Here is a 15662-nt window from a genome sequence, read left to right as displayed (position 1 = left end):
AAATGAGAACATTGGACTGGATGCACTTCCCCACATTCTATTAATGAGAAATGAATACAATAAAAAAAAATCTGAAAGATTTCAGATTTTAAATTATGTCTGAAGGGGCATTTTTTTAACGTTTTGTATGTTACCTTTATTTATTAAATATCATGTTCTACATACTCAAAGTGTAAAATTCAGTTCAACAACAATGTTGCAAATTAATTTTAAAATGAGCATATCTTTAGAATTTCCGATACAGAGTCTCACGTGCTAGAGATAATTTTTTTTTTTTTTTTTTGTACAGTGTTTCCACTATTCCCCTTGAAATCATTTAATTTTTTAATCAAAAATTTGTTGAAGTATTACAAAATCTGAAATCGATAATAAAACAATTTCAAATTCAAATTTGGGCTTCCACATGCCCATATTCTATGAAAGATTACGTTATTGAAATTCTGATGGCTCTAGGTACCATTGTTTTATCACAGTGCAGGAAACATACATACATTTATGCAGGTTCTTCATTATTTAATTTCTTTAAATATAAAACAGGGCAATAATATATGGTAGCAACGGTTTGAAAAGTGATACAACTTTTAAAGTTTTCTACGTAAAACGAAATTAATGGTCCTTCAGGGCAAACTGCCCCTTTGAACTAATAAGAAAAGTACAGTAAAAAATAACAATACAATAAAAATAAATAAATATAATAAAAAAAAAGATTTCCTAATGAAATAAACACATCAATGTCCCCTCAACTTAAAGAGCTGTGATTCCCTGTTCATTTACACCAATAAATCTATTATCTGTCGAAACCAATAGCACAGAACAGAAACTAATGTTCATGCACGAAGGTCAAAAACCAATGTGGAAACTGTTACTGTATAGTACTATCTACTTTCATTTAAATAAAAAAAAAAAAAAAAAAAAACCACATTCCATTTTTAAGTTACACATTCATGATGCTGGGCTGAAGAGAGTGATTGAAGCTCTTCTCGTATAAGCGACCCTGGGCTGACATTGGTTCTGAATGGGTTAAATGGCTGACTTTGGTTACTTTTGAATGAATTTGAAAATTGTAGAAGTTCAGCATCACAGTAAAAATTTTAAGGGGTAAGACAAGTGTAAAAGAACTGGTGAATTTTTTCTGGTTACCATGATAGTTTTAACTTTGTTTTAGCTTCCTGATTTTGTTTAAGTGAAAAGAGATTGATGTATATCTGGACAGAGTTAAGGCAATGTGCAATGCCTAGTTTGTGCAATTCTCTGATTTTTTTTTTTTTTTTTCAAGTTTAAATAGGTCAATATGTACATGGACACCAATTTTGTGTAAGTCTTTGACTTCTTGCTTTGGTTTTGCGTAGCCGCCATCTTGAAATTGGTTCCAATCTTTCCTGGCACTGATCTTGGCACCAGAAAAGAAACGATTCGCCAAGGGCAACTATAAATTTTTACGAAAGAACTTAGCCTCTTCTAAGATCTGTCTCTGCTAGTGATGAGTCGGTACTACCGAACCGGGTATTTTGTAACGGGTACTGAAAATCGGTACATCCAAGTACCCGTTACTTCAGTACCGAAATCGGTACTTTTCGGTATTCGTTACTTCTGTACCGAAACGGGTACTTTTTGGTATTCGTTACTTCTGTACCGAAAGGGGTACTTTTCGGTATTCGCTACTTTGTAACGAAAATATGCATCTCTTCTTGGTATTTCGGTATTTGTTACTGGAAGATCGATGACGGTTCAGCTCACTTCGGTTTTGGTACGAGGACAGTAGTATCTAGTTGTATTTGCGAAATGGTGGTATGCACTCCTTGTGTCCATGAATGACCTTGAAATAGGGCATGGAATGGCAAACGTGAAAAGTGGGAACTTCCATTCCGTTCGTCACGGAGACTAGAGTTTGAGGTAGTATAATTAATTGCCTTTGTGTGCGCGGGAGGACGAATGTGAAATAGTGAAATTTTTCGAAAGGCCGTTCTTTGTGGGGGGGGGGGGATAGTAGCAGTTGGAGTCACTGTCGCCGGCATTGCTCGCTTGTGATTGGAGTCGGTATAGTCAGGAGGGAAAGGGAGGGGAGCGCTAGATGATTTGTAATCTGAATTGTGCATGTTTTGATTTTTCATCGTTTGTAGGAGAAAAACTGCATGGATCTGAAATGATTGATTTGGTAAGTTGCTGTTGTTGGATTGGTGAATGGAATCAACTGCCAACTAGATTATTTCCTTTTCCTCAACATATTTTTAGCATAAATCATGAAGAATATTTTTCGTTTGCTTGCTTAATAGGGCAACGTAAATCATATGATCCTTTTTAAATAAATATGATCCGTTTTATCCCGCTGAACCTACTTCAGAAAATGTCACAGCATCTAGTGGATCACTAAGCCAATCAACATAAAATACAGACGCAATTTTAAACTTTTCTAATGAAAGAGCAAAGATAACTGACCCACTTATGATAATTCTTCCCCCTTCTAAAAACAGATTTTCATCTCGCCAAAAACTAAACCCAGGTCACGTGCCTAACGCAGGATTGTCAACGCCTGCTTTACCCTCCAGGACGTGACCATGCTCCTCCGATAGGAAGAGAGATGAACTTTGACTTGGCATTTTTTTTTTTTTTTTTTTTTTTTTACTTCCTCTGAAGCTTATTTGAGGGGGGGGAACTATCGAATGGAACACCGGAAGAAATTATCCGGACATGTTTATGTAAACATACATGTCCCTCCCTCTTTTTCCTTTGCATTTTTTGCTCTTTCATGCCTGATTAATAGAATCATTAGGCGATATTGCTCTTAGTTCCTTCAGTGCACAAAATCGTTAGCTGCGTATTTTGGTGCTCCAAATCGTTACTAGGGCACTTCAGTATTCCAAATTGTTAAAAGGGTACTTCGGTATTCCAAATCGTTACTAGGGTATTCCGGTACAGCAAATCGTTACTAGGGTACTCCGGTACAGCAAATCGTTACTAGGGTACTCCGGTACAGCAAACCGTTACCAGGGTACTCCGGTACAGCAAACCCTTACTCCGGTATTTCGTTACTTCGGTACTTCAAATCGTTACTTGGGTACTCGGTACTTGAAATGGGTTTTTGGTACTTTTCAAAGTAACGGTTACTTGAGCAACGAGTATTTTGTACCGGGTACTTTTCTGTACCCGTTATTCTCGTACCGGGTACAAGAAAGTACCGAAGTTGCCCATCACTAGTCTCTGCGTTGATGTTGGTTTAGCATCTTTCACACTGGCCTGATATGTTGCAGGTCTGTGTATCTTCAGGTTCTTTATCTGGATCTTGTTTCAGTTTCTTTACAGGTGGAGCTAAATTATCTAGTAAATTATTTACTACTTTCATAATTTCCATGTCAAGAGGTAAGCCTACAAGTTTTTTTTTTTTTTTTTTTAATTTTATTACTGTTATTACTTGCTGCTTTTTTTTTTTTTTTTTTTTTTCCTGGTGCTTACATTCAGCTAGATTTAGCACTAAAAACATTTTTGCAGTTAACACATTTTATTATGTTCTTATTACCTTTTTTATGCGCATAAAATTCTTGGTAAAAAAACTCGGTAGATGTAATAGCGGGAACAATTGGCAGCAATTAATGAATTACATTTATACTTCGTTTTTGACAAAATTGCATAAACATGAGACTGCTTTGGAAGTATGCAAGACATATTGTTATCAATCGATCATTGGTTTCAGTAATTCAGCTGATCTGACTGATGATGCACTTAAGAGAGGCTGATGAAAATAATTAGTTTTTTTGTTTGTTTGGTTGGATGGATTGTTTCTTTATTTAATCAGCAAAACTTGCAATGGCAGTCGGTCTTAATGGGGTGTCGCGTCGTATTTTATAATGTTAAAGGTTAATTTTTAAGCACAATTTTGTTGACAGATGATTATAAAAATTTGAATATATTTAAAATATTGTTATTATTTTATTATTAGAATAGATTATGCACTAATTAATCCATTGATCAAACATGTATTTGAAGAATATTGTTATGAATTTTGTACATATATAAATAATTGGAACTACTCTGATATGTGCCCTCAAGTCGCCAAATTTTTCGGCAAACACCTTTGGCGAGAAACTTCACACGGCCGTATTACTATCTAAATTTTTTGTCTACATTTCGAACTTTAAGTCTAAAATGTCTCCAAAAACGCGGTTTTCGCATATGCAAAAACTACGTTTTGAACACACGATTTAAGCTAAAAGTCCGAAACGAAAACAAAAAATTTAGCTAGCAAAAACGTAAAGTTTCTAACCAAAAATATTTGACAAGAATCCATGTACACAGCGATATGTTTTAACTTAAAAAAACATCTACGAATGGCACACTGTAGGTAACGAACGAATCTACGAACTACGCACACCTCACTTTAATAAATTAACATAACAACAATAAATTTCAAAGAATACCATGTACACAGCGGTTTCAACTTTAAAAAACATCTACGAATTGCACAATCTACACTAAAAACAAATCAAGAAAATAAACTAAAATAAATTTCACACAATTCAAAAAACAACAATAAAAACGGAAATTCATACAAAAAACAATGAATATAACATTCTACAAAATAAAAAGAATAAAATAAAATGCACTTACCATAATGAAAGCTTCTTTTAAAAGCAGAAATATCTTTCCCCCCTATCTTCTCAGATACAGAGCATACAAAGTCCAAAATACATTCGTTAATAAAATTTTGCCAGTCACACAACGTCTGTGATGAAAACTTCCACGATTTTGCTATATCACATGCCTTCCTACGATTCAAAATTTCGAAAGTAACAATAAAAACTTCCTCCAACGTTAACTTGCTACACGAAAACCAAGATCCAAACCTTAAACTCCGCTGACACCCACATACTTTATTAGCAACAATTTTACTGCAAACCCATAGAAGTCTACCAGAAACACCATTTTTCATCCGAGTTCTCATATCAGCTCCGCATTTCGGACACGTCACACTCCGTTTTAAAAGTCCCGACTCCCACAGAAATTCCAAAAATACACTACGATCCTCATAAATACATCCGTGAACAAAAGACTCGTTAACAACTCCAACATCGTACCTTTTCATACTAAATTTACTCTGCACACAATCTAAAATACACGGCTGAAACCTTCCCACCACGTCTTTCATCGCAACATAGGCCATTTAAAAAAAACACGCGACACGAACCAACCTTGCCAAATAGCAATTAAACTACTCCACCAAAAGATTTTTCAATGTAGACATTGTTGCTATACAACACGCAATCGCGCCAAAAACCAGCGCAAAACACATATCGCCACATTTGGTGAAATTGGGCGTTTATCAGAGTTGTACCAAATAATTTTAGTGAAATTATATGTGAAAAGAATACAGACAATAGAGACAAGTCAATTTTACATTGAATAAATGGCTATCTCACTAAATTTGTGATATATTGCCAAGCCAGCAGCAAGTTGGTCCAGTCCATGTATAACTTTAATTGGTATTGTGATTAAACAAATGTAATTAATCTAGATATGTAGCTGTAACCATATTTGGTCCTCGTATGCCTTTTAGTAATTTTGAGCAGTGGAAGGTTTTAGAAATCTCTTCGCGGTCAGGAGAAAATTATGTAAGACCTTGGAGAATATCAGTTTCCGAGTAGTTCTTGTTATTCAGCATTGGTTTGGAGTATTGAGATATCTCTTTGTGAGCTTCGCTCTTTAAACATGCTTTGCATTGCATTTTGTTAAACGATCTTAGTAGTTTGAAGTATAACTCCTGTTTGTGCTCTGTGATACCGTGAAGAGCTCTACAAGTATTTTTATGAAAAATTCCAGATCTGTGAAGCGTATCTTTTAATAAAGTAAATTTTATCAAGCTATCATTAGTTCTGTGTGCACTTGATCTATTATGAACTAAGCACACAGTAATTTTTGGTATCAGAAATGGGATTGAATGCCACTGACAAGAGTGATGGAGGAACAGCTGGTGGCAGCCTTTGCTGCATTTAAAGAAGAAATGCAAGGGGCTGTCAACTCTAAGAGATGGAAGGCTATCAAGTCAGTCCGAGAAAAGATTGAAGCAGGTCAAGAGGAAATCAAAAGAGAAATTGTTGTCATAATAGAAAACAGAATTGAAGCTACAGAATTCAGAATGGACTTGTTGAAGATAGGAGTTGGAGAAACTAGAGTTTCTTCTGCCAAAGAAATTCATAGCAACAGCAGGAAGCAATTACAAGGGTTTTTAAATTTTCACCCATGTTTTCTCGACCCTCTCTAAAGCTGCCTGTTTATGATGAAGACCTGGCAAGTATATAACATTTCTATGTAGTGGTAATGCAAATGGATGGGATTCTCAAGTCAAGGCCTGCCATTTCACTGCTTCTCTGAGAGCAGATGCATCCGATATCCTTCAGACTCTGCTGAAAACCAGAGGCTAGACTTTGTAGATCTGTCCGGTGCACTAGAACTTCGCTTTGATGAGAAGTGTTTAAAAGACTATAGCAGTTAAAATCATGCCAGCAGAAACCCATGGAAACACTACAGGAGCTTGCCATGGATGTTGAAATTTGTTTCATCTTGCCTTTTCAGACTGCCCTTCAGAAACAAGGGAAATTTGCCCCTGCAGTACTTCATTGATGGCATCTGGGATTTTGAGATACAGAAAGCCCTGCAAATGTCAGATGTCAAGGATTTAAAAAGGTACATTAGTAAACATCATGAAATTTGAGGCAGCTCAGCAAGCAACTCATAAACACTGCCAACCAATCAGAGCTGCTCATGTCCAGGAGCCAGAGGATCATTGAGGTGGAATACGAGTGATAACAAATTGACTGTAAAGGGCTAGAACTGCAGTGGTGAAGGTCATGTACACTGCGCAAAAAAAAAAAAAGGGGGAAATTGTCCTACATCTCTTGTTCTACTGGGCCGATTGATGAAATTCAACTTGCGTTTTTCATGTCTTGAAAGCGCGACTTGGGATATTAGATTTAGATATAGCATTTCTCTAATGTACGTATTTTGACACAAAATTGGAATTTTTCTGAAATGACATTCACATTTTTTTTTTTTTTTTCTTCCATATTTCAATTTTACAACTCAAATTATGCCAAACTACCAAGTTTTGTAAAAATCGCACAAGTAGATTTTAAAAAATTAGCTCTCAAAATTGTAGCTCTTCAATGTTAATTGAGTTTGGTATATATTTTTTAATCTCTCTTGTTTTATTAAACTTATTTGATTCTTCCTTTCACATTTCGAAATTCAGGTTCATTCCAAATAAAATTCACCCATTTCTTTGATTTATTTTTAAAATTTGTATTTTTAAATAATTTTTATAAATTTTTGAAAAAAAAAATTTCAATTATAATCTATAAAAGTTTTACCATCATTTTAAAGTAGACGTATTTCTAAGCATGCGTGCAAAAAATTAGTTTTTTTATTTAAAATTTCCGAAGATACATGTGAATTTATATATTGGCGTGTTTTGAAATTTGGCATATTTGTTGAAAGCGATAAAACATCAAATATGGTTTAGACATTTTGTTAAATTTATTTGAAAGTAGGAACAATGTCACTTTTTTCTCGCTCATGCACAATGTAAAAAGGTAGGAATGAGGTGCCTTTTTTTCTGCTTCGGCATAATGGAAGGGAAAGGAAGATAAGTTGCGATATATTGAGAAATTCGCCAAGTGAATTATTCTTGGCAAAAAAATTGCGCCAAGATAAATTTTTGTATTTCTCCGTAAATTTTGCACCAATTTTTACAAAATTTAATATCTAGGCATAATTTGAGTCATAGAATTGAAATATGAAAAAAATTGGTATGCTTTTTTCAGAAAAAGCTCAATTTTGTTTCAAAATACCTATGTTAGAACAATGCTATATATAAATCTAATATATATCCTAAATCGTGCTTTTGAGCATAAAAACGCAATTTGAATTTTGTCAATCAGCCCAGTAGAACAGGAGAAATAGAATTGTCCCATTTATTTTTTGTGCAGTGTACAAAGGAACTGCAGAACATCTCATGCACAGAAAATGAAACTGCTTCCCAGCAAGGACATAGGAAACAAATTAATGGCCATCTTGCAGACTGGAATGGCAGATATTGAGAAGCTACTTTTTTAAGCAATTTGGATTTCTGCAGTGAGTGGCGGCTTAATGCACTTTTCATAATGGAACATATCAGTATCACTATGACTATTGATACTAGACCCAATGTTACCATCATCCAGAAAGATTCAACTGAACAATTGGAACGTTAAATCATCTGGATGCCACCCTGTGTTATTCCAGACTATGTCTGATGGAAAATTAAACAGCATCACATTTGGAAGTGCTGTCAATCATCACACAGCATATGTAACAGATATTATCATATCTTGCATACTTGGATTAGACTTTCTATGGAAATGTAATTTTTCCTTGGATTTTAAAAAATAACATGCATTCTACCTCTGAGGACATAACCATATTTGGAATTAAAGATGAAAGAGTTAAATCCATCCATCAAATCATAGCTCAAGACGATATCACAGTACTAGCAAGAACAGAATTTTTACTTCCTAGTTCCATAGCTAAAACTGGAAATTCAGGGTACGGCATCATGGAATATCCCAAAGAACTGTAACAGCCTGAAAGGAGTACTAGTAGCCTAGCCACTTGTTGACCTGTCGAGGACTGCTATCCCAGTGAGTGTTGCCAATCTAACTGATAAGGCAAAAGTCATTGGGAAACTCAAAGTGGTTGCAGCATGTACTCGAGTGACTTGTTTTAAACAAAATAGTAACCTTCAAGAATCCGTGTCTTTGGAGAGCCTAACATAGGAGTTATTGCAAAATGTGCACCTAAGTGACGAAGAGAGAAATGTTGTAGAACATGCCATCCAAGAATTTCAAGATGTGTTTCCCATTCATCTTCTGACATAGGTGAACAGCATAGAATTGAAGTAAGAGATCATCCACCAGTCAAGCAACATCAAAAACGTCTACTAATTCTAAACAGGAAGAGATAGCAAAACTTCTAAAGGACATGCTAGATAGTGATGTCATCAAGCCTTCAGCAAGTACATGGGCTTGTCCTTTCATCCTTGTCAGAAAAATAGTATAACTAGATTTTGCATTGATTATCTCAGGTTGAATTAGTTCATGTAGGAAGACAACTACCCTGTTCCTAGAATTTATGATACTGTGGACACTCTTTCTGGAAGCAGGTGATTTTGACTTGATTTAAAGAGTGGATATTGGCAGGTAGAGATACACCATGATGACGGAAAAAAGACGGCATTTGCACTGGACAAGGACTTTGGCAGTTCAAGGTGATGCTCTTTGTATTAGGTTGTTTGGAAAATAATGCAGGTATTAAACATATATTTTTAAAGTGTCATAACTCAAAAATAATTTTATTATTTAAAATAAGCACCAGCTGAATCAATGCATTTTTGCCAACGAGATATAAGTTTATTTATGCCTGTAGAATAAAATTCTGGAATTCTGGATGCAATAAAGTTGTCAAAGGCATTTTTGACCTCGTCTTGGTTTCTGAAGCATTTCTTATGCAGAATGTTATCCATATGTTTGAAAAAGTGATAATCGGGCGGCGAATATGGGGGAAGAGGGAGAATCTCGTATCCCAATTCGTCCAATTTCTGTAGGGTCAGTTGCAGACGTATGGCTGAGCATCGTCATGGAGGAGAACTGGTCTCTTTCTGTTAACTAATTCCGAGCACATGCGTTGCAATTTTTGGTGCATTTCGTTGATTTGTTGACAATACTTATCTGTCGTAATCGTTTCACCCAGATTTAGGAAGCTGTGGTGGATGAGACTGGCATCAGACCACCAAACAGTCAACATAGTTTTCTTTTGGTGCAAATTTTTCTTTGGAAAGTGTTGTGGTGTCTGACTGCGGTCCAACCCGTGAGCTGAATGTTGCCAGTTGTTGGAGAGAATCCACTTTTCATCGCACGTAACATTCAATCAAGAAAAAGGTCGTTTTTGTTGCAGAGAAGAAGAGCAGACGACACTTCAAAACGGCGATTTTTTTAAATTTTCGCTCAATTCATGAGGCACCCACTTATCGCGCTTCTTTGACTTTCCTATACGATTCAAGTGATCAAAAATCATTGTTTTGCTTATGGCAGGCTCTCGAACAGTTATGCATGGGTTTGTTTCAACTCGTCATCAACAGCTGAAGAGTGTCCACGATGCTCTTGATCTTCCAGGTCAAATTCTCCACGACGAAACTGTTGGTATCACCGTTGAACAGTAGATTCATTAACACTTTTCTCGCCCCATACTTCGTTGACATTTCGAGCTGTTTGTGCTGCGCTGTGGCCTAGCTTGTACTCATAAAAGTAAATTTGCAGAAAATCCCGTTTTGACATCTAAACAAAAACACCTAGTAAATATTTTTGAAAATAATTTTTGAACAAAATGGTAATTATAGAAATAAGAGCTTCAGAATGATATATAAACCAATGTAATTCAAAATATTTTTGTTGCTAAAAATGTACAGGAAAGTTAAAAATTGTAAAAACTGACATTATTTTCTGGACAACCTGATACTATATAATGCACTAGCAATGTTTGAACACCTGATGGGGACTATATTGAGAGTCTTAAGTATGAAACCTATCTGATATTCCTCAATGACATCATCATTGTCAGGAAAACATTATAGGAGCATTTAGAAAATCGTAGAAAGGTGCTTCAGAAACTGATAAATACCAAACTTAAGTTCTGCCAAATGTAAATTATTCAGACAGGAAGTGACATACCTCAGACATGTCATCTCTGCTGAAGGTGTCTGTGCGAATTCAGATAATGTGTCAACAGTTTGAAGACATGTTGTATATGTCCATCAGCTGAGAAGTTTCCGAGATTTCTAATGGACTTTTCTTCCATCTTAGGCCCCTTCACAAACTGAATAAATAAAAATTCTTGTGAACAAAAGAATGTGAGAATATGTTTAACAAACTGAAGGTTGTTTTAACATCTGCAACAATCCTGACATATCCTCAGCTTGATGAACCATTTTTTCTGGACACAGATGCAAGCAATGTGAGTGTTAGTGCTGCTTTGTCCCAAGAAGTAAAGGTTCAAGAACATGTCATAGCATACTTGCGCAAGTGTCTTATCTAAACTGGAGAGAACTTACTGTGTCACCAGAAAAGTGTTGCTCATCACAGTCAAAGCCGTTGGATGTTTCCACCACTACATCTACAGAAGAAAATTCCTGCTTTGCCCAGATCATGCATTATTGACCTGGCTATTAAATTTCAAGAACCTCGGAAGACCAAATAGCCAGGCAGATACAAAGACTCCAGAAATATGACATAAATATCCATCATAGGAAAAGATCATCACACAGAAATGCCAACGCCCTGTCCAGAAGACCCTACCCAGAAAACTGCCAATATCATTCCAGAGTTGAAGCAAAATTCAAGCTGATCAATCCACTCGAGTGTTGGATTTCAACATCGTGTAATCCAGACCCATGGAGTGATGAAGTCGGAAAGACCAGTGTGAAGATGTGGACGTAAAGTTCTTATTGGATTGAGTGGAATCTTCAAGTAGGAAACCTTGAAATAGGAACTTGTAGAACATTTCCATCTGCAGTCCTAAGGCAAAATAATATTGAGCTGTCTGGGACTCGCACCATATTCGAAGCGGTGTCATATACCAGAAATTCGAAAAGGATGATGGGAAGGTATTCCAATGGTAGCTAGTACTTTCAAGAAATCCCAGATCCTGAATATCCGTAAAGAATTACATAGCAGCCTGACAGGAGACTACTTTCGCATGATGAATACTTTGCAGAGTTTGAGAACACTTCAACTGGAGTAATGCAAGGGCTGACATGAAAAAGTGGTGCCAATCTTGCGATGCTTGTGCAGGTCAAAAAGGACTGAATAAACACAGCCGAGGGAAGCTACAATGTAGAAGTGAAAAAATTCAATATTAAAATTAATTTAATAAATTAGTAAGTATTGCTAATTAATAAAACATAGTTTCTATCAGTCATCAACCTGTTCCTGCCGTCAGCAGAGCAAAATCTATTTTTTGCCAACAGAAACTAGCCATACTTTGTTCTGTTTGTAATTTCAGAATTTATTTTTCAGGAGTCAGTATCTGTTCCTGTATACTATCCATCACCCAATGTTAGTCGTCCAGCTTCTCAATTGACTGAGGAAGAACAGATAAAAATAGCTCAAAGAATTGGACTCATACAGCACCTTCCTACAGGAAAATATGATGGAAGCAAGAAAAACCGAGAGTACATGCCACTTACTATCTTTAATTTTTATTGTTTGATAAAATAAATTTTTGGAGAGTTTTAGCGTTCGCAATTTTCTTAATGGAGTCTTTTGTAAGCATTAGCTACTATGTTTGTTATGTTATATTTTTGTACACTCTGCAAAAAAAAAAGAAAAAACGTGGGAGACAGTCCTATATCTCTTGTTCTATTGGGCTGATTAATGAAACTTAACTTGTATTTCTCATGTCTCAAAAGGGCGATTTAGGATATGTATTAGATCTCTATAAAGCATTTTATAGGCTTTTGATGTAAAATTCTAGTTTTTCTGAAATGACATACTGATTTTTTTCCATATTTCAATTCTACGACTCAAATTGTGCCAAACTGCCAAGCTTTGTAAAAATCACATCTGTGGTTTTTAAAACTTTAGTGCTTAAAATTTTAGCAGTGTTAATTGAATTATTTGTTAATATCTTTTATTAAATTTGCTTGATTCCTTCTTTCAGATACGAAATTTAGGTTCAATCGAAGTAAAATGTACAGATATTTTCCGATTTATTTTTTAAATGTGTATTTTTTATTAATTTTTAAACATTTTTAGAAATTTTTTTTTAATTATAACCTGTAAAATTTTTACGATCACCTTAAAACAAATGTATTTCTAGGCATACCTGCAAAAAATTAGAGCTTTTTATCCAAAATTTCCCAAGATATATATGAATTTATATATTGGTGCATTTTGAAATTTGGTATATTTGCTATAAGGTGATAATAATGCCAAATGTGGTTTATGAACTTTGTTAAAATTATTTGAAAGAATGAATGATGTACCTTTTTTTTCACTCATGCATAGTGAAAGGAAAACATATCACCATAAATTAAGAGTTTCACCAAGTGAATTATTCTAGGCGTAAACTAAAGAATGTGTGCCAAGACAAATTTTTATTTTTTCTCAGTAAGTTTCTCACCAAATTTAATATGTAACCATAGTTTGAGTCGTATAATTTAAATATGGAAAAAATTAATCATTTCAGAAAAAGCCCGATTTAGTGTCAGAATACTTATGTTGGAACTATGGTATATATAAATCTAATACATATCATAAGTCGTGCTTTCGAGACATGAAAAATGCAAATTAAATTTCTTCAGTCTGCCGAGTAGAATGGGAGATGCAGAAATGTAACTGGCTTTTTTTTTTTTTTTTTTTTTTTTTTTTTGGTGCTGAATGTTCATATATGATCTTTTATATCATAAATATAAGATCTTTCTGAGCAATTAAAAAGCAAATACATTTATTAATTTCCTTTAAAATTTTGGGAAGTATTTTATTTACATATTTTTAGTCATATAGTATCTGATAAGCATAAGTTAAAATATATATTAAGCTTATGCATTCATCTGATAAATTTATGAATATTTGTAGCATTATGGCAATTATTAAAAGAGTTAAATTTCATTTAACAGAATGCCACTTGGCACCACACCTAAATATTGGTGGCAAATGTAATTAAAAATAGGAATGGCAATCTTAATAAGATATAAAACTTCATAAAAAAGCATGGTTCTTTAATTAGGTCCCCCTCCCCGGAGAAATACAAGGGGTTGGAAAAGGCAAACGCAGGAAGTGGCAAATCAGAATATAGCGTAATTATTCCATTTGTGAGTGGTTTTTTTTTTAATTGCAATAGACAGAATGATCTTTTGACACCACCAGGTAAATAAATATTCCAGTATGGATGATACATCTGTCGCAAAAGAATTCAATCACAATGCTTTCATATTTGGCAATCATCAAATCATGTAACCCATATTAATGCCCCCCCCCCCTCAAAAAAAAAATAGAGAAAAAGATGAAAAAAATGTCAAAGGGAAAATTGCTGAATTTTTGTTCATATTTCCTGCTTATTTGTAAGAACTATATTACTACATTTTGCCTATTGGTACAAAATAATCTTTGTCCGGTTACTGAGAAGTACCATAAAGTTGTTTCTAAAGCCATATACAAGGTAGTTAAAATTAAAACGCTCCAACTCTGAGCTCTCTATACACCAAACTACTAAGTGTGAAGGCTCCAAAATTGTTGAATATACTATTCAAGGCATAGGGAAATGGATTACGTGAAAAAACAAATAGTTCCTGAAACACCGATAGGTGGCACTGTGCAACGGAAAATATGCTGAAAAGGCACAAATAATCACACGCACACAAAAAAACACATGAGGTATGGAAATATTCCTTTTTAATTTCTATTGCTGATATGAAGAAAAAGAACACAAAAAGTTAAGAAACTTAAACTGTCATTGTAAAACTTAAAAAATTTTAAAAAATTTTTATCGATGATGTCTGGTACTTTTAAAAGACAGTATCACTCTGCATGCGAGAAGCATCTCAATTCGTCAATTATGATCCGAAGTTAAACAAGCTGTCCACAGACTGCAGATTTTACATCTTGAAGGCAACCATATTGAGCAGTTTTCCTTTAGACATTGTATGTATTTTACACCCTTCTCTCCCTTTAGACTACACCTATGACAACAAGTCGATTGCAACACATTTTTAAGATAAAATGTAAATCTTACATACAAAAAAGTTGGCCACCTCTGGTATATTGGGCTTAGTTAGATTGAGGTTTAGTTCCTTAAAAGTGGGCTGGCATTCAGCCAGCCCACTTTTAAGGAACTAAATTTAAAGAAACCAGTAATTTGAACATGAGCCAATTCCCGTTAGAAAGTGTTCCATGGCAGTGCCTTTCCATAGGGTAGATAGCTCTTATAGTCTTTGCTTATTATCAGGATATCAGCTAGCCCTTCATCAATTACCTATTAATGTAAATTTTTAAATTAGATGTTTAGGTGTAGAATCAGTCATACACTTTGTAATTAATTTATAATTAATAATTTTTTCCCCTAAATTATTTTCTGGAAAAGAAATAGAATAAAGTTTTTCCCTATGGAATTTTTATAATATTTAGTTTTAATATTTTTCATTACGAGGTCAGTTTCAAATTTGTGTGTTATAAATACATTTTTAACATATGCAAAAAGTGTGTTATAGAGTTATATTTTAATTTTACAGTTTTATTTTATTTTTATGAGTCTTTATAGAGACATAAATGTTAACTTTTACAATCACATCACTTTTGAAATACTGAATTTCACATGTAACAATTTCTTTGTTTCCCTGTTTTACTTGACTTAGAAACAAAAGTGCATGGTGTTTTTTTTGGGGGGGAGGGAGGCCAAAAAATGTCATAACAATGTACTAATTTATTACTGGAGAAGGAAAAACGGATAAAAGTATAATTATTTCATAATTACTGGAATCATTTATTCAGGAGATAATAAATTGGAAAAGCATACTTCCTACATAAGAAATATTGGAAGTAATGTGTGTGATAGTATTTTGTTGCTGATACTTCATTTTTACATTT

At 34.4% G+C, this 15662-nt stretch overlaps 1 protein-coding gene across 1 annotated transcript in view; it reads left to right on the top strand.

The window, feature by feature from the left end:
* Nucleotides 1-15662, top strand: part of LOC118201791 (RING finger protein 11-like) — a 37823-nt gene that overhangs the window by 12045 nt on the left and 10116 nt on the right. The window contains exon 3 of the mRNA XM_085815906.1: nt 12096-12250. Coding sequence (XP_085672032.1) covers nt 12096-12250 — 155 coding nt within the window. The remainder of the gene's footprint in view (nt 1-12095; nt 12251-15662) is intronic.

This window comes from Stegodyphus dumicola, chromosome 4, assembly GCF_044657685.1.
Source record: "Stegodyphus dumicola isolate Sdum_Otavi_A_Nest chromosome 4, ASM4465768v1".
Classification (NCBI taxonomy): Eukaryota; Metazoa; Arthropoda; class Arachnida; order Araneae; family Eresidae; genus Stegodyphus; species Stegodyphus dumicola.
This window is presented reverse-complemented; position numbering and strand designations above follow the sequence as displayed.